The 18,706-nt window shown below is 54.5% G+C and overlaps 1 protein-coding gene across 1 annotated transcript; it reads right to left on the bottom strand.

Annotated features, from left to right (window-relative positions):
* Window positions 1–11,996: 11,996 nt before the first annotated feature.
* On the bottom strand, window positions 11,997–14,976 carry LOC148594934 (uncharacterized). Its single transcript, XM_088523355.1, has 2 exons — window positions 14,354–14,976; window positions 11,997–12,102 (listed from the first exon to the last, which is right to left on the bottom strand). Exons 1-2 carry the CDS (start codon window positions 14,974–14,976, stop codon window positions 11,997–11,999), a joined length of 729 nt encoding a protein of 242 aa, XP_088379481.1.
* Between the last annotated feature and the right edge of the window lie 3,730 nt (window positions 14,977–18,706).

Raw genomic sequence — 18,706 nt, 5'->3', positions numbered from 1 at the left:
GCCTCCCAGACCCCCCATAGGGGAGACTCAGAGGCCCCCATATCGGAGAACGAGAGGCGCCAGGGCCCTGCATCACGAAGGCTGGGAGGCTCCAGGGCCCCCCATATCGGAGGCCGGGAGGCTCCCAGCTCCCAATATCCGAGTCCAGGTGGCTCAGAGGCCCCGCATAGAGAAGGCTGGGACATTCAGAGGTCCCTATATGAGAAGCCAGGAAGTTCAGTGACCCCCATAGCGTAGTCCAGGACGCTCAGAGGCCCCCACAGAGGAGGCCGGGAGGCCCCAGGGCCCCCATAGCAGAGACCAGGAGGCTTAGAGACCCCCATATGAGAGGCCAGGAGGCTCGCAGTTCCCCGTAGTGGAGGCCAGGAGGCAACAGGGCCTCCCATATCGGAGGCCAGGAGGTTCCAGTCCCCCATAGATGAAGCCGGGAGGCTCAAAGGCCCCCGTAGAGGAGTCTGGGAAGCTCCCAGACCCCCATAGAGAAGGGTGGGAGGTTCAGAGGCCCTCATAGAGGAGTCCAGGAGGCTCAGAGACCCCATAGAGGAGGCCGGGAGGCTCCCAGTCCCCCATATCAGAGGCTGGGATGCTTAGAGGCCCCCCATAGGGGAGGCGGACAGGCCCCCATAGAGGAGGCTGGGAGGCTCACAGCTCCCCGTAGCAGAGACCAGGAGGCTTAGAGACCCCCATATGAGAAGCCAGAAGGCTTGCAGTTCCCAATAGTGGAGGCCAGAAGGCTCCAGGGCCCCCCGTATCGGAAGCCAGGAGGCTCCCAGACCCCCATAGGAGAGGCTCAGAAACCCCCATATCGGAGACCAGGAGGTGCCAGGGCCCCCCATATTAGAGGCCGAGAGGCTCCCAGCTCACCATATCCGAGTCCAGGAGGCTCAGAGGCCCCCATAGACAAGACTGGGAGATTCCCAGACCCCAATAGTGGAGTCCAGGTGGCTCAGAGGCCCCCACAGAGGAGGCCGGGAGGCTCCCTACCCCCATGGGACAGGCTCTAGGTCCCCATATCAGAGGCCGGGAGGCCCCCCATCGGAGAGGCTCAGAGGCCCCCACAGAGGGGGTCAAGAGGCTCTAGGTCCCCATATCAGAGGCTCCCAGACGCCCATATCAGAGGATGGGAGGCTTAGAGGCCCCCCATAGGAGAGGGTCAGAGGTCCTCACATCGGAGGTTGGGAGGCTCGGAGTCCCCATAGCGGACTCCGGGAGGCTCCAGGGCTCCCATATGAGAGGCCAGGAAGCTCCAGGTCCCCATAGTGGAGGCCTGGAGTCTCCAGGGCGCCCCATATCGGAGGCCAAGAGGTTCCCAGTCCGGCATAGAGGAGGCTGGGAGGCACAGAGGCTCCCATAGTAGAGGCTGGGAAGCTCCCAGACCCCCAAAGCGAAGGCTGGGAGTCTCAGAGACCCCATAGTGGAGGCCTGGATGCTCCCAGTCCCCCATATCAGAGTCCAAGAGGCTCAGAGGCCCCTATAGAGGAGGCTGGGAGGCTCGGAGGCCTCCACAGGAGAGGCCAGGAGGCTCAGAGACCCCCATAGCGGAGACTGGGAGTCTCCAGGCCCCCATAGGAGAGACTTGAAGACCCTCATAGAGGAGGCTGGGAGACTCCCAGACCCCCATAGGAAATGCTCATACATCCCCATAGAAGTGGCTAGGAGACTCCCAGACCCCAGTAGTGGAGTCCAGGAGGCTCACAGGCCCCCATAGAGGAGACCGGGAGGTGCCAGGGCCCCCCATAGCGAAGGCCGGGAGGCTCAGAGGCCCCCGTATCGGAGGCTAGGAGGTTCCCAGCTCCCCATATCCGAGTCCAGGAGGCTCAGGGGACCCCATAGAGAAGGCCGGGACATTCAGAGGCCCCTATGTGAGAGGCCAGGAGGCTCAGAGACCCCCATAGTGTAGTCCAGGAGGCTCCAGGCCTCCCATAAGAGAGGCTCAGAGATCCCCATAGTGGAGGCCAGGAGGCTCAGAGGCTCCTGTATGAGAGGCCAGGAGGCTCCCAGTCGCCCATATCAGAGGCTGGGAGGCTTTAGAGGTCCCCATAGAGGAGACTGGGAGGCTCAGAGGCCCCCATATGAGAAGCCAGGAGGCTCAGAGGCCCCCATAGAGGAGGCCGGGAGGCTCCCAGCTCCCCATGGCGGAGTCCAGGAGGCTCAGAGGCCCTCATAGAGAAGACTGGGACATTCAGAGGCCCCTATATGAAATGCCAGGAGGCTCAGAGACCCCCATAGTGTAGTCCAGGAGGCTCATAGACCCCCATAGAGAAGTCTGGGAGACTCCCAGACCCCAATAATGGAGTCCAGGAGGCTCAGAGGCACCCACAGAAGAGGCTGGTAGGCTCAAATGCCCCCATATGAGAAGCCAGGAGGCTCAGAGGCCTCCATAGTGGAGGCCGGGAGGCTCAGAGGCCCCTATATCGGAGCCTGGGAGGCTCCCAGTCCCCCGTAGAGGAGGCTGGGAGACTCCCAGACCCCAATAGTGGAGTCCAGGAGGCCCAGAGGCCTCCACAGAGGAGACCCGGAGGCGCCAGGGCCCCCCATTTTGGAGGCCGAGAGGCTCAGTTGCCCCCATATCGGAGACCGGGAGGTTTCCAGCTCCCCATATTCGAGTCCAGGAGGCTCAGAGGCCCCCATAGAGAAATCTGGGACACTCAGAAGGCCCTATATGAAAGGCCAGGAGGCTCAGAGACCCCCATAGTGGAGACCGGGAGTCTCCAGGCCCCTATAGCTGAGGTTCACAGACCCCCATAGAGGAGGCTGGGAGGCTCCCAGACCCCAATAGTGGAGTCCAGGAGGCTCAGAGGCCCCCATATTGGAGGCCGGGAGGCTCCCAGCCCCGCATAGGAGAGGCTCAGAGACTCCCATAGAGGTGGCCAGGAGGCTCCCAGCTCGCCATATCGGAGGCCAGGAGGCCCAGAGGCCCCCACAGAGGAGGTCGAGAGGCTCTAGATCCCCATATCAGAGGCTCCCAGTCCCCCATAGAGGAGGCCGGGAGGCTCAGAGGTCCCCGTGGAAGAGGCTGGGAAGCTCCCAGACTCCCATAGGGAAGGCTGGGAGGCTCAGAGGCCCCCATATCCAACTCCAGGAGACTCAGACCACCATATTGGAGACCAGGAGGCTCCAGGGCCCCCCATATTGGAGGCCAGGAGGCTCAGAGGACCCCATAGCAGAGGCTGGGAGGCTCCCAGCCCCCCGTAGGAGAGGCTCTAGGTCCCCATATTGGAGGCCGGCAGGCCCCAGGGCCCCCATAGCGGAGTCCAGGAGGCTCCAGGCCCCCCATAGGAGAGGCTCAGAGACCCCCATAGAGGTGGCCAGGAGGCTCCCAGCTCCCCATAGCAGGGGCCAGTAGGCTCCCAGTCGCCCCCACAGAGGAGGTCGAGAGGCCTTAGATCCTCATATCGGAGGTGCCCAGACCCCCATAACAGAGGGCAGAAAGCTCAGGGGCTCCTATATGAGAGGCCATGAGGCTCCCAGTCCCCCATATCAGAGGCTGGAAGGCTTAGAGGCCCTCATAGAGGAGAGGCTGGGAGGCTTCCAGCTCCCCATAGCGGAGTCCAGAAGGCTCAGAGGCCCCCATATGAGAGGCCAGAAGGCTCCCTGTTCCCCATAGTGGAGGCCAGGAGGCTCCAGGGTCCCTCATATCTGAGGCTGGGAGGCCCCCAATCCCCGATAGAGGAGGTTGGGAGGCTCAAAGGCCCCCGTAGAGTAGGCTGGGAAGCTCCCAGACCCCCATAGCGAAGGCTGGGAGGCTCAGAGGCCCCCATAGAGGAGTCCAGGAGGCTCAGAGACCCCATAGAGGAGGCCGGGAGGCTCCCAAACCCCCATATCCAACTCCAGGAGACTCAGACCACCATATTGGAGACCAGGAGGCTCCAGGGCCCCCCATATTGGAGGCTGGGAGGCTCAGAGGCCCCTGTATCGGAGGCCGGGAGGCTCCCAGCTCCCCATATCCGAGTCCAGGAGGCTCAGAGGCCCCCATAGAGGAGGCCAGGAGGCTTCCAGCTCCCCCTATCTGAGTCCAGGAGGCTCTCAGGCCCCCATAGAGGAGGCTGGGAGGCTCCCAGCTCCCCATATCCGAGTCCAGGAGGCTCAGAGGCCCTCATAGAGAAGGCTGGGACATTCAGAGGCCCCTATATGAGAGGCCAGGAGGCTCAGAGACCCCCATAGTGGAGTCCAGGAGGCTCAGAGTCCCCCATAGAGTAAGCTGGGACACTCAGAGCCCCTATATGAGGTGCCAGGAGGCTCAGAGACCCCCATAGTGTAGTCCAGGAGGCTCCAGGCCCCCATAAGAGAGGCTCATAGGTCCCCATAGAGGAGGCCAAGTGGCTTCAGGCCCCGCATAGGAGAGGCTCAGAGAGCCCCATAGAGGAGATTGAGAGTATCCAGGTCCCCATGTCGGAGGCCGGGAGGCTCAGAGGCCCCTCTGTGAGTGGCCAGAAGGCTGCCAGGGCCCCGTATTGGAGACCGGGAGGCTTCAGGCCCCCTATAGGAGAGGCTCCAGGTCCCCATATCGGAGACCAGGAGACGCCCAGCCCTCCAGAGGAGAGGCTCAGAGACCCCCATAGAGGAGGCCAGGAGTCTTCCAGTCCCGCATGTCGGAGGCCGGGAGGCTCAGAGGCCCCCATATGAGAGGCCAGGAGTCTCAGAGTCCCCCATAGTGGTGTCCAGGTGGCTCAGAGTCCCCCATAGCGGAGGCCAGGAGAATCCCAGATCCCTGTATGGGAGGCTGGGGAGCTCTGAGCCCCCCATAGCGGAGGCCAGGAGGCTTCTAGTCCCCCATAGTGGAGTCCAGGAGGCTCAGAGGCCCCCCTAGCAGAGACCAGGAGTCTCCAGGACCCCATAGGAGAGGTTGGGAGACCCGCATAGAGGGGACTGGGAGACTCTCAGACCCCAGTAGTGGAGTCCAGGAGGCTCAGACGCCCCCATATTGGAGGCTGGGAGGCTCCCAGCCCGCCCATAGGAGAGGCTCTAGGTCCCCATATTGTAGGCCGGGAGGCCCCAGGGCCCCCATAGCGGAGTCCAGGAGGCTCCAGGCCCCCCATAGGAGAGGCTCAGAGACCCCCATAGAGGTGGCCAGGAGGCTCCCAGCTCCCCATATCGGAGTCCAGGAGGCCCAGATACCCCCACAGAGGAGGTCGAGAGGCTCTAGGTCCCTATATCGGAGGCTCCCAGTCCCCCATAGAGGAGGCCGGGAGGCTCGGAGACCCGCATATGAGAGTCCGGGAGGCTCCCAGACCCCCATATCGGAGTTCAGGAGGCTCAGAGGTTCCTGTATGAGAGGCCAGGAGGCTTGCAGTCCCCCATATCAGAGGCTGGAAGGCTTTGAGGCCCCCAATGATGAGGCCGGGAGGCTCCCAGCTCCGCATAGTGGAGTTCAGAAGGCTCAGAGGCTCCCATATGAGAAGCCAGGAGGCTCCCAGTTCCCCATAGTGGAGTCCAGGAGGCTTCAGGGCCCCCCATATCGGAGGCCAGGACACTCAGAGGCCCCTGTAGAGGAGCCTGGGAAGCTCCCCATATCGGAGGCTGGGACATTCAGAGGCCATATGAGAAACCAGGAGGTTCAGTGACCCCCATAAGTGGAGTCCAGGAGTCTCAGGAACCCCAAAAGAGGAGGCCAGGAGGCTCCCAGGCCCCCATAGGAGAGGCTCTAGGTTCCCATATCGGAGGCCGGGAGGCCCCAGGGCACCCAAAATGTAGTCCAGGAGGCTCCAGGCCCCCCATAGGAGAGGCTCAGAGACCCCCATAGAGGAGGCCAGGCGTCTTCTAGCCTCCCATGTCGGAGGCCAGGAGGCTCAGAGGCCCCCACAGAGGCGGTTGAGAGGCTCTAGGTCCTCATATGGGAGGCTCCCAGACACCCATAGCAGAGTACAGCAGTCTCAGAGGTTCCTGTATGAGAGGCCGTGAGGCTCCCAGTCGCCCATATCAGAGGCTGGGAGGCTTTAGAGGCCCCCATAGGAGAGGCTCCGAAGCCTCCATAGAGGAGGCAGGGAGGCTCCCAGACCCCGATATCTGACTCCAGGAGAAACAGAGACCACCATATGGGAGACCAGGAGGCTCCAGGGCCCCCCATTTTGGAGGCTGGGAGGCTCAGAGGCCCCCATAGAGGAGACTGGGAGGCTCCCAGCTCCCCATATCCAAGTCCAGGAGGCTCAGAGGTCCTCACAGAGAAGGCTGGGACATTCAGAGGCCCCTATATGAGAGGCCAGGAGGCTCAGAGACCCCATAGAGTAAGCTGGGACTCTCAGAGGCCCCTATATGAGGTGCCAGGAGGCTCAGAGACCCCATAGTGTAGGCCAGGAGGCTCAGAGACTCCTGCATGAGAGGCCAGGAGGCTCCCAGTCCCCCATATCAGAGGCTGGGAGGCTTTAGAGCCCCCCATAGGAGAGGCTCAGAGGCCTCCATATCGGATGTCGGGAGGCGCAGAGACCCCTATATGAGAAGGCAGGTGGCTCCCAGGGCCCCATATTGGAGACTGGGAGGCTCCCAGCCCCCCCATAAAGAGAGGCTCAGAGACCCCCATAGAGGAGGCCAGGAGTCTTCCAGTCCCGCATGTCGGAGGCCGGGAGGCTCAGAGGCCCCCATATGAGAGGCCAGGAGGCTCAGAGTCCCCCATAGTGGTGTCCAGGTGGCTGAGAGTCCCCCATAGCGGAGGCCAGGAGACTCCCAGATCCCTGTATGGGAGGCTAGGAGGCTCTTAGGCTCCCATAGCAGAGGCCAGGAGGCTCCTAGTCCCCCATAGTGGAGTCCAGGAGGCTCAGAGGCCCTCATAGGAGGGGCTCTAGGTCCCCATATTGGAGGGCGGGAGGCCCCAGGCCCCCCATAGGAGAGGCTCTAGGTCACCATTTTGGAGACCAGAAGGCTCCAGTTCCCCATGGCGGAGTCTAGGAGGCTCCGAGGCCCCCATAGCGGAGTCCAGGAGGCTCCAGGCCCCCCATAGGAGAGGCTCAGAGACCCCCATATCGGAGACCGAGAGGCGCCAGGGCCCCGCATCACGAAGGCCGGGAGGCTCTAGGGCCCCCCACATTGGAGGCCAGGAGGCTCCCAGCTCCCCATATCCGAGTCCAGGTGGCTCAGAGGCCCCCATGGAGAAGGCTGGGACATTCAGAGGCCCCTATATGAGAAGCCAGGAGGTTCAGTGACCCCCATCGCGTAGTCCAGGACGCTCAGAGGCCCCCACAGGCTCCCAGGCCCCCATAGGAGAGACTCTAGGTCCCCATATGGGATGCCGGGAGGCCCCAGGGCCCCCATAGCAGAGACCAGGAGGCTTAGAGACCCCCATATGAGAGGCCAGGAGGCTCGCAGTTCCCCGTAGTGGAGGCCAGGAGGCAACAGGGCCTCCCATATCGGAGGCCAGGAGGTTCCAGTCCCCCATAGATGAAGCCGGGAGGCTCAAAGGCCCCCGTAGAGGAGTCTGGGAAGCTCCCAGACCCCCATAGAGAAGGGTGGGAGGCTCAGAGGCCCTCATAGAGGAGTCCAGGAAGCTCAGAGTCCCCCATAGCGGAGACTGGGAGTCTCCAGGCCCCCATAGGAGAGGCTCGGAGACCCTCATAGAGGAGGCTGGGAGACTCCCAGACCCCCATAGGAAATGCTCATACATCCCCATAGAAGTGGCTAGGAGACTCCCAGACCCCAATAGTGGAGTCCAGGAGGCTCACAGGCCCCCATAGAGGAGACCGGGAGGTGCCAGGGCCCCCCATAGCGAAGGCCGGGAGGCTCAGAGGCCCCCGTATCGGAGGCTGGGAGGCTCCCAGCTCCCCATATCCGAATCCAGGAGGCTCAGGGGACCCCATAGAGAAGGCCAGGACATTCAGAGGCCAGGAGGCTCTGAGGCCCGCATAGTGGAGGTCAGGAGGCTCCCGGCTCCCATATGAGAGGCCAGGAGGCTCCCAGTTCTCCATAGTGGAGGCCAGGAGGCTCCAGTCCCCCATAGATGAAGCCGGGAGGCTCAAAGGCCCCTGTAGAGGAGTCTGGGAAGCTCCCAGACCCCCATAGATAAGGGTGGGAGGCTCAGAGGCCCCCATAGAGGAATCCAGGAGGCTCAGAGGCCCCCGTAGAGGAGGCCGGGAGGCTCCCAGTCCCCCATATTAGAGGCTTTGAGGCTCAGAGGCTTCCATAGGAGAGACCAGGAGGCTCCCAGTACCCCATATCTGAGTCCAGGATACTCAGAGACCCCCATAGAGGAGGCTGGGAGATTCCCAGACCTCCCATATTGCATGCGGTTTTGAAATTGTATTTCTGATGCTGGCCATGTCTTATTCAAAATAAATTAGTCTTACAACACAAAGTTAAAGAAAGAGGAAGAAAAAACAACCAACCAAACAAGAGAAAAAAAAGGACAACCTCCCCACAAACCCCAAAACTTCTCTAACAAGAAACCTGTACAATCCATGAATGAGATATCAAAATTTGACAATTATTTACTCTAGAAAGGTAAAAAAAAATGGAGGTAGTAGATTAGAAGAATTATCTGTTTAAGATAAGACATTTAAATTGCTCGCCAAAGCTACCTTCCACCTATGCAATAGCTTTTCACTCCTGCTGCACATTACAATCTACCAGTAAAGAAATGTTGTTCTAAAGCAACAACTAGGTCATTTGAAGAAAAAAGTTCCCAGTTGAGCATGCACATGCCATTCAAGACAACAGTATGACATCCCTAGCTGGGTATACTAAAGCAACAGGCAGCTGTGTGAGAAGGTCCTAAATCAAAAGAAAGCAATAGTAAAAGCAGACTTATTCAGGGAAGACACAGAGCAGCAAAACTCCAGTAGCAGTTACACTAGAAAAAAAGAGTTGTCAGGTTTTAGTTTTGAAAGGACTGGTAAAGGAAGGGGGAGAAGAAAAGCAACAGCAATTCTGTTAGCAACTGCCAACAACCCTGGTAGTTTTGAACCAAAGAAGATAAAGGAACAGATATGACATCTGTTAGAAAAGACAAGGTTGGTTACAGAGTTGCTTACAAAACCTCTCAAAAGGACTTCATGCACTGACCAGCATAGTGTTACAGAAACCCAAAATTGAAAACCCTGGATAGAAAAAGTGCAAGTGTGAAAACAATTAACAAACAACATTTCACCAACTTTTTGATTTTATTGTCCTCCTTTTCACTGACAGTACTTACAATCCCTTTGAAGATGAAGAAGATACTGGAACTTGATTGTACTGACTGCACGGTGTTACTCCGGACACTAAGACTGCTAATTTGGAAAAGAAAAAGCATTATGGTGACCCTATCTGTTCAGAGTCAGAAAACTGTCATTAGTGTCCCGATAAGCAAGTTTCTTAGCAGATCCCTTTTCCAGAAAAAAAAAAAAATCAATCAAGTGTAACATAAAATCCGAAAAGGTTTTACAAATCTCACACGAGTATGATAACATTCCTCTAAAGTTAAAAACTCCTAATGTTTTGTAGCTCTTAATTTTCTTTATTTCCACAGTAAAAGGCAGTGCTACTTTTTCCACACAACTTTATTCTTTCCTAATGATGATGATGATGATAATCATCTTGCATTAATGATATCTGGAATTCTCAAGGGACCAAACATTTTGAAGACTGAAACTTCAAGATATATATAACTGTCATTTCTAGATATGGGAAGCCCCCCATAGGAGAGGCTGTAGGTCCCGTTATCGGAGCCTGAGAGGCCCCAGGCCCACATAGCAGAGTCCAGGAGGCTCAGAGGCCTCCACAGAGGAGGTCAGCAGGCTCCAGCTCCCCATAGAGGAGGCTGGGAGCCTCCTAGCCTCTGCTATGGGAGGCTCAGAGCCTCCTGGCCTCCTATAAGGCAATCTGGGCGTGTCCCAGTTTCCAATATTGGGGTCTTTGAGCATCCTGGACTCAATTATGGGGGTCTCTGAGCCTCCCGGCCTCTCATATGGGGGCCTCTGATGGTCCCAGCCTCCTCTATGGGGGCCTCTAAGCCTCCCAGTGTCTGATAGGGCCTCTGAGGGCCTCTGAGCCTCCTGGACTCCGCTGTGGGGGACTGGGAGCCTCCCAGCCTCTGCTATGGGGGGCTCAGAGGCTCCCGGCCTCCTATAAGGAGATCTGAGAGTGTCCCAGCCTCCGCTATGGGGGTCTCTGTGCATCCTGGACTCAATTATGGGGGTCTCTGAGCATCCTAGACTCTCATATAGGGGCCTCTGATTGTGCCAGGCTCCTCTATGGGGAGCTGGGAGGCTCCCAGCCTCCACTATGGGGGTCTCTGAGCCTCTGCTATGGAGGTCCTGGAGTGTCTAGGACTCCGCTATGGGGGCCCTGGGGCCTCCCAGGCTCCCATAAGGGGACTAGAGGCTCTCCTATGGGGAGCTGGGAGCATCCCAGCCTCCTCTATGGGGACCTGGAGGCCCCTGACCTCCTCTATGGAGGCCTCTGAGCCTCCTGGACTCCGCTATGGGGGACTGGGAGCCTCCCAGTCTCCTCTATGGGGTCATCAGAGCCTCTCCTATGGGGGCCTCTAAGCCTCTCAGCCTCCCCTATGGGGGACTGGGAGCCTCCCTGCCTCTGATATGGGGGGACCTGGAGCCTCCTGGCCTCCACTATGGGGAACTGGGAGCCTCCTGGCCTCCTCTATGGGGGTCTCTGTGCCTCCTGGACTCCACTATGAGGGTGTATGAGCCTCTCCTATGGGGGCCCCTGAGCCTCCTGGACTCCGATATGGGGAGCTGGGAGCCTCCTGGCCTCGAATACCGGGGCCTCTGAGACTCCCGGCCTGCTATATGGGCAGCCCTGGAGCATCCTGGCCTTCTATATGGGAGTCTCTGAGTCTCCCGGCCTTCGATATGGGGTGCTGGGAGCCTCCCGGTCTCTTCTATGGAGGCCTCTGAGCCTCCTGGCCTCTGATATGGGGACCTAGAGCCTCTCCTATGAGGAACTGGGAGCCTCCCGGCCTCCACTATGGGGGCCTCTGATCCTCCTGGCTTCTCAAATGGGGGCCTCTGAACCTCACAACCTTCACTATGGGGGTCTGGGAGCTTCCTAGCCTCCTCTACGGGGGCCTCTGAGCCCCGCAGTCTCCTCTATAGGGGACTGGGAATCCCCTGGCGTCCGATATGGGGGGCCCTGTTGCCTTCTCGCCTCCACTATGGGGAACTGGGAGCCTCCTGGTCTCTCATATGAGCCTCCTGGACTCCGCTATGGGGAGCTGGGAGCCCCCCGGCCTCCACTATGGGGGCCTGAGACTCCTGGCCTCTGCTATGGGCATCTGGGAGCCTCCCATATGGGGACCTAGAGCCTCTCGACCTCCTCTGTGGGGGCCTCTAAGCTTCTCAGCCTCCTCTATGGGGGACTGGGAGCCTTCTGGCCTCCTCTAAGGGGGTCTCTGAGCCTCTCCTCTGGGGGGCCTGGACTCATCTATCCCACACTTCCGGAGCTTGCCCAGGAGGATGTTGTGAGGGACGGTCAAAAGCCTTGCTGAAGTCCAGATAAATGACATCCACTGCTCTCCCCTCATCTATCTAGCTAGTAATCCCGTCATAGAACGCTATCAGGTTAGTCAAGCATGATTTCCCCTTGATGAATCCATGCTGATTACTCCTGAGCACCTTCTTGTCCCCCATATGCTTAGAGACAACATCCTTAATGGGATGTGAAATATATTTCCAATGGGGGAGGATTCCCAGGTTTCCTGGCAGGTGCACTGAAAGACAGCTTGGGTGTCACCAAGAAAGGATATTAAAGAAATTAATATTAACTAGCAGAAAAAAATAGGTCAGGCGGGCAGATCTTGCCAGCAATGACAGAGGACACCCCCTTACACAGCTCGCTGCTGCCTCCCTGCCGCAGTTCGAGAAGCCGCGCCGGACGGTTACGGCGGGGGAGGCGCTGCGCCCTGCGTCTTCCCTGGGGGAGGGCGGTACGCCAGGTCGCGCGCGGCCGTGTTGTGGGGCGCGAGAGGTGGGGCGAGCCGTTGTCCCCGCCCTCCCCTCGGAAGCAGGGGAGAAAAAAAAAAAAAATCCCCGTCCCCACACCAACGGGTGGGTGTGAGTAATCCGTGTGAGCCCTTACGGCGGAGTGCGGTCGTTTCCGCCTCCTCGTCTACCCATGTCGTTGCTGCGTGGCCCGCGGACCCGCGGGTCCTGGGCCTCTGCCCGGAAGGGCCCGAGGAAGCTGGTGGCCAATCGGGACTGGGACGTAAGTGCTTCCCTTTCCCGGGTGCCCAGCCGGACTGCCGCCCCCTCCTCCTCCTTTCTTGTCATCCTCCTTTCTTGTCCTCCTCCTTTTCCTTCTTCTTCGGCTCCCGCGCGCGACTCGGATCCTGGGCCTGGCGGGCGCCTGGAAGTCCCGCAATCCAGTGCAGTGGTTGCTGCCCCTGTCACTGGAAGCCAGGAATAAACCTCTTAACACCAATTTAGTATTAAGAAGCAGACATTCGCTTTATTGCAGGGCTGGGTGCACGGGGGATAGCTCCACCTATCGTGCACAGCCTAAGGTGCGCTTGCTAAAACTTTTATTTCCCTGTTATCTACATATGCATTAAACTCTAGGACCAGTCCTATATGCTATTTCCCAGAAGTAATTACAATCTACCCCACCCTTGTATGCCCTCTGCCCTTTGGTGGTCTTCTGAGAGCCTCTGGTAGTCGTCTCGCTGTGTCCACTTGATGACAACCCGCCACTCACTTCCATATATGGTCCCCTTCTGGCTCAGAGGCCCTGTTTTGGTCCTACTGCCCAGTTCCAGACAGTTCTTTGAAGATACAATGGTCCTTATCTTCGTTTTCAATTGGTCTTTGCTGTTTTGTCCATATCCTCTCATGATGTCCCAGAAACATTTGCTGTTTTGTCTGTATTTTCCGTCGACAACAGCAAAAACACGTCCTTGGGTGCATTCTCTTCTGGGGTTTCTCATAATGCCGCCATCTTGCTTTGTCTGTGCTGGCTCAGGCTTTGCTCACTGGTGGCCTGAAACCTTGCAGGTTGGCCCCAAGTGGAGTTTCTAGAAAAGCTTTCTGCTCGTCCTGCCTTTGGGGGTTGTTGCTCTGTGACCGTTCCTGTCAGGTCTGTTTTGGGCAGCAAGGCCTGCGTGACCTGACTCTGGCATGGATTGCATCTCTTGGGTGGCATGCAGTACATGCTGGCTCTGCATCAGATAAAGACTTGGAGATTCTTCTTCTTCTGGAAGTATTGGTTGGCGGGAGTCTCTAGAGATCAGCGATATTGTAGGTGGAGTGGGGTTGTTACCAGCACTAGGTCAGCCAGAGCAACCCTTTCTCCATCTGAAACTTGAAAATCTCCCAGGAAGATCAACCACATCTCCTAGTGCCTTTCCTAGGGATGCACTTCCCTTCTGATAAAGATACTTAATGTGGTACCAAGCTGATACAAAGTTCTGGAATTTGGGTTTTGTCATTCCTTCTGTTGTCTTTCCTCTCCCCCTGACCTTTTTCACCAACCTTGAACCAGCAGAATGAATTGATGTGTATGAAACTTTGAACAACGTAGTTGTGGCACCCTTGATCTTGTACCAGGGCCGTTAAAGATGGGTTTATATTTCTTTTTCCACTTTGGCCTGAGTGAAAAGAACAGAAAAAAAAGGCATTAGTTTTATTTATTTATTTATTTTGGATCCCTGCAGTTTTTAAGAGCCTTAGAATGTAAACATACAGATTTAGAAACCTACTGTTGGGTCCAGTTTTCGAATTGACGGAGAAAGAGGCAAACACCATCGATATATTGTGCTCTTTAATAATAGGAGAAAGATAATAAGTATTACCAGCTAGCTGGGGTCCGGGCTTTCCCACGCAGGGGTCACACCACGGACCCCGACTGCTTCGGTCATCCCTCTTTTATACTGTTCTTACCCCAAAAATGTTCCCCCTCCAGTTTTCCTGTTCTTTTTTCATGTCAATGTTATCTATATTTTGTTGCTGACTGGGACACCTGGATAGGCAACCCCTTCATGCAGAACATCCTGACTTGCCATTTATCAGGAGTCCTTGTATTTAAGCAACCCCTTCATGCAGAACATCCTGACTTGCCATATATCAGGAGTCCTTGCAGATAGGCAACCCCTCCATGCAGAGCCACCTGTCATGCCATTTATCCAGAGTCCTTGCACTTTGAGACTAAGTATTGACTAGCTTATTAGTACACTCTACATTAACTATTTAATCCTTACATTCCCCCCTTTTTCTTTTGTTCATATCAGAGAATCCTTTCTCGATTCTTCTGAGTTTGTTGCATAAGCATTATATGCATAGAATTAACTCGATTTGTAGCTTTTTCCATAACCCCCATTACACATTTCCCTATTATACAGATACATAGTAACAGCAATAGCAGAATTTCAAATATGCACAATCCTTCTTTTATCAGTCCTGATGTCCACCCAGGTAACCCTCCAAACAATGACTCTAGCCATCCGTCCATCAGTCCTTCTTCCTGTGTTATCTTCTGAGTGTGTTCCTTGAGCCAGCGCAATTGTTGGTGAATCGATTGGCTATGATCAGACAGGTTAAAACAACAAAGTCCTTCAAACTCTTCACATCCACGCCCATGCACGAGGAGCAAGAAGTCTATAGCCGCCCTATCCTGTAGTAGTGCATGTCGCAGGCTGTTCTGATCGAGCAGGAGTTGTTCCAATACTTCAGTTGTTACATTTGCTTGCTTCTCACTCCAACAGGCTAACTTCGAAAGTTCCCTTAATGCATTTCCTGCTGCGGCTCCTGGTACAAAGATAGCTAAGGCCACCCGCGCGGCTACTGATATTAACTGTACATTATCATCACATTCCGGTGTTAAACCAAGGGAACACTTTTGCCTTCTTTGTTCCTCCTTCATAGTTAACAACTTAGCTCTAGACGGGGTTATCATTGCCAGTTGCCCTAAATAACACGGTCCCCCATAGGCATTCTTAGGTATTCCCTGCCACGCTCTATCCCCACAAATTAAAAACACTCTATCTGGCAAGGCCTTAGCGGTACCATTATTCCATAGTAAATCTGTACTCTTATGTACCTGTCCTGATGGATGCCCCCCCATATGCTCCTAAGGGTAATCCCGCAGGGAACCGTTGTTGTAACCCATCGACTGTCCCATTTATCCCACAGAATGTCCCGTTTGCATATATGGGACCGCTACCACCTGGGCTGTTTCTCGTTTAGTGGGGAAGGCCTCCACCCACCCTGAGAATGTGTCTACTAATACCAATAAATATCTGTACCCATATTTACCTGGTTTTATTTCCGTAAAATCTGCTTCCCAATGCCTTCCAGGTTCACCACCTCTCTCCCTTATACCTTCATGCACCTTTCTGACCCTTGATGGCTTCATTTCCTGACAAGCTTGACACCCCTCTATTATCCTTCTTAATATTTTCTTCTGATCTTGGAATCTCAACCTGAACTTTTCTATTACCAGACCCATTTTTCTTTCCCCCAAGTGTGTGGTACCATGCAACTGCTCCAGCACCTTGTTCTTCTGCAACTTTTTGGATCCATTCCCTCTCCTCTGGGGTGTATTCATCCTCCCCAATTTCCACATCTTCTCTTAGCATGTTGTGGGTCAGCGCTAGTACCTTTTGTATTTGTCCTTCTAATGCAGCTTGCTGGGCTGCACTATCTGCAGCTGCATTCCCTCTGCTTATTGCATCAGTTTTCTGATGTCCTAAGGTATGCACAATTGCCACTGCTTTAGGTTTCTGTAAAGCTGATAATAAGTGCAAAACCTCTTCTTTATTTCGGATCTCTTTTCCTGCAGAGGTGAGAAATCTCCTTTCTCTGTATATTGCTCCATGTATATGCAGTGTCCCATATGCATAGCGACTATCTGTATAAATCGTCACTCGCTCTCCTTCTGCCATTTCTAATGCCTTAGCCAAGGCTATCAGTTCCGCTCTCTGAGCCGAAGTGCCGTCTGGTAAGCGCTGGCTCCAAACTATTTCTCCTTTCTGATTTACCACTGCAGCTCCCGCCCTTCTTTTTCCTTGCTTGACCAAGCTACTTCCATCTGTAAACCACACTTTTCCTCCTTGCAGCGGCTCATCCTTCAAATCTTCCCACACTGTTGTAGTTTCAGCTAACACCTCCTGACAATTATGCATAGGTGTTTCATACTCTGGGTTAGGTAGGAGAGTGGCTGGATTCAAAGTCATTGGGGACGTATACATAATTCTTTCTGGGTTTAAAAGCAAGGCTTGATAATGAGTCAGCCTAGCATTTGTTATCCATCTTTCAGGCGACTGTTTGAGTAATGCCTCCGCGTAATGAGGAGTCGTTACATACAGCTTTTGCCCAAACGTGAGTTTATCTGCGTCCTTAACCATTAACGCCACGGCTGCAATAATTCTAAGACACGAGGGCCACCCTGTGGCGACTGGATCTAACTTTTTGGATAAGTACGCCACTATCCTTTTCCAAGGGCCTTGATTCTGCGTTAACACTGCCTTAGCAATTCCCGCTTTTTCGCTCACATATAAGTGAAAATCCTTGGCTGGGTCCGGGAGTGCAAGTGCAGGGGCCTCTAGCAGGGTTGATCTCAGTTCCTCAAAAGATTTTCTCATAGCTTCTGTCCACCGTCGGCTTCTCTCGACTCGCCTTATACAGAGGTTTCGCTTTTTCTGCGAACCCAGATATCCACAAACGGCAGTATCCCACCGTCCCCAAGAATTCTCGAACCTCTCTTGGAGATTTGGGTTCCTGAATCCGAAGAACAGTCTCTTTCATGGCATCAGTTAGCCATCTCCTACCATCTCGTATCTTATATCCCAGATATGTTACTTCTGGACTACATAGCTGAGCTTTCTTAGCACTCACTCGGTATCCTAGTTTATTTAATTCTTGCAACAACTTCCTCGTACCTTCCTCGCACTCCTCTTTTGTTTTGCCGCTAGCACCAGATCATCCACATATTGAAGCAATTTCACACTAGGATTCTGTCTCCTGAATTCACTCAGATCTTCCTGCAGTATGTCATTAAATAAAGTTGGTGAATTTTCGAACCCTTGTGGTAATCGGGTCCAAGTTAACTGACCCTTGTATCCGCTCTCGGGATCTTCCCATTCAAAAGCAAACATTGCCTGGCTCTGTTCCGTCAGGGGGATGGTAAAAAATGCATCCTTTAAGTCTAAAACCGTATACCATGCCATATCTGGTGGCATTGTACTTAACAGAGTATATGGATTCGGGACCGTAGGATGCACATCCTACACTCTTTTGTTAACTTCTCTCAGATCTTGAACTGGCCAGAAATCTCCTCCGGGCTTCTTTACTGGCAGCAGAGGAGTATTTGCATTTACGCAGAATGCCAGCTTCCAGTAACCTTTTAATATGCTTTGCTATTCCTTGTCGAGCTTCAGGGGTCATTGGGTACTGTCTAGCCCTAATCGGGTGAGCTCCTGGTTTCAATTCCACGATCAGAGGAATTTTTCCTTTAACTCTTCCTACTCCCGAATTCTCTGCCCATACTTCTGGGATTTCCCTCATCCATTTTTGAGTTTCTGGTCCAATTTCTTCCTTCCTCTCTTCATACAGTCTATATTCGTCCTCTAATCTAACGGTCAGGACCTGTATCGGTCGTCCTTCCTGGTCATTGATTTTTATTCCATCATCCTCAAAATATATCCCTACCCCTAGTTTAGTTAGGAGATCCCGGCCCATTAAGGGTACCGGACTCTCCGGTATATACAAGAAAGAGTGCGTGATCTGTCTATTAGCTACATCTACTTTCCTTTCTGATGTCCACCGATACACCTTACTCCCATTTACCCCTTGTACTCGAGTTTTCTTTGTCGATATCTTCCCTGCTGGTTCATTTACCACTGAATATTCAGCCCCTGTATCTACCAGAAATTGTACACGTTTCCCTTCCATTTCTAACTCTATCCAAGACTCGGGGAAGGGTTCTGAGTCCCGGCCCCTTCAGTCGCTATCTTCATTTGCCACCAGTACGCTAGGTGGTCCCCTTTCTCCTTTATCCGGACACTCATTTTTCCAATGTCCTTTCTTTTTGCAAATAGCACACTGATCCCTTCCTAACCGTACCTCAACTCCTCTGGGGGGTGATGGTCCCCTTCTTTGCCTCCCCTCCTGCTTCAAAAAATCTCCTAGCCATTTCCCTTTGATTTCTCCGATTTTCTTTTGCCTGGTATTCCCGATCTTCCCTTCTCATTCTTTCTGGTTTTTCTTCTGGAGTCTCCCTGTTGTTATACACCTTTTCTGCTGCTATAATAAGATCCTGTAAAGTTTGCTCCCCCAACCTATCAATCTTTTGCAATTTCCTTCTTATATCCGGAGCAGCTTGATTTACAAATGCCAAGATGACAGCTGCCCGATTCTCTTCCTTCATAGGATCTAAAGGATCTAAACGCCTCTAATATTCTTTCTAAGAAAGCGGCAGGATTTTCCTCGGCTTCCTGCCTGACAGCATTTACTTTAGCTGAGTTAGTAGGTTTACGCACCGCCGCCCGCAACCCTGCCATCAACGTTTGCCGGTATGTTCGGAGACGCTCCCTACCTTCGGGTTGCTCAAAATCCCATGGTGGTCTTACCAATGGGAATCCTTCATCGATAAGGTTCTGCTGCACGGTGGGTCTCCCGTGCTCTCCTGGCACCAACTTTCGTGCCTCGGTCAGGATCCTTCCACGTTCTTCGGTCGTGAACAACACTTTTAAAAGCTGCTGACAGTCATCCCAGGTAGGGTTATGTGTAAACAAGATGGATTCTAATAAATCAATCAACGCTCCCAGCTTCTCAGAAGAAGAGGGGTTTTGACT

This window comes from Tinamus guttatus, unplaced genomic scaffold, assembly GCF_059628265.1.
Source record: "Tinamus guttatus ecotype Peru unplaced genomic scaffold, ASM5962826v1 Tinamus_guttatus_pri_ptg000182l, whole genome shotgun sequence".
Classification (NCBI taxonomy): Eukaryota; Metazoa; Chordata; class Aves; order Tinamiformes; family Tinamidae; genus Tinamus; species Tinamus guttatus.
The sequence above is the reverse complement of the archived record's forward strand: the minus strand, read 5'-3'. Positions and strand labels throughout refer to the sequence as shown.

Bases quoted from the DNA above. Each gene is read 5' to 3' on its own strand.
- LOC148594934 (XM_088523355.1), bottom strand. From the start codon at position 14,976: ATGGGGGGGCATCCATCAGGACAGGTACATAAGAGTACAGATTTACTA. The intron at 12,103-14,353 runs GCTAGAGTCATT...ATTGGCCACCAG, and splicing joins GAAGGACTGATGGACGGATG to CTTCCTCGGGCCCTTCCGGG.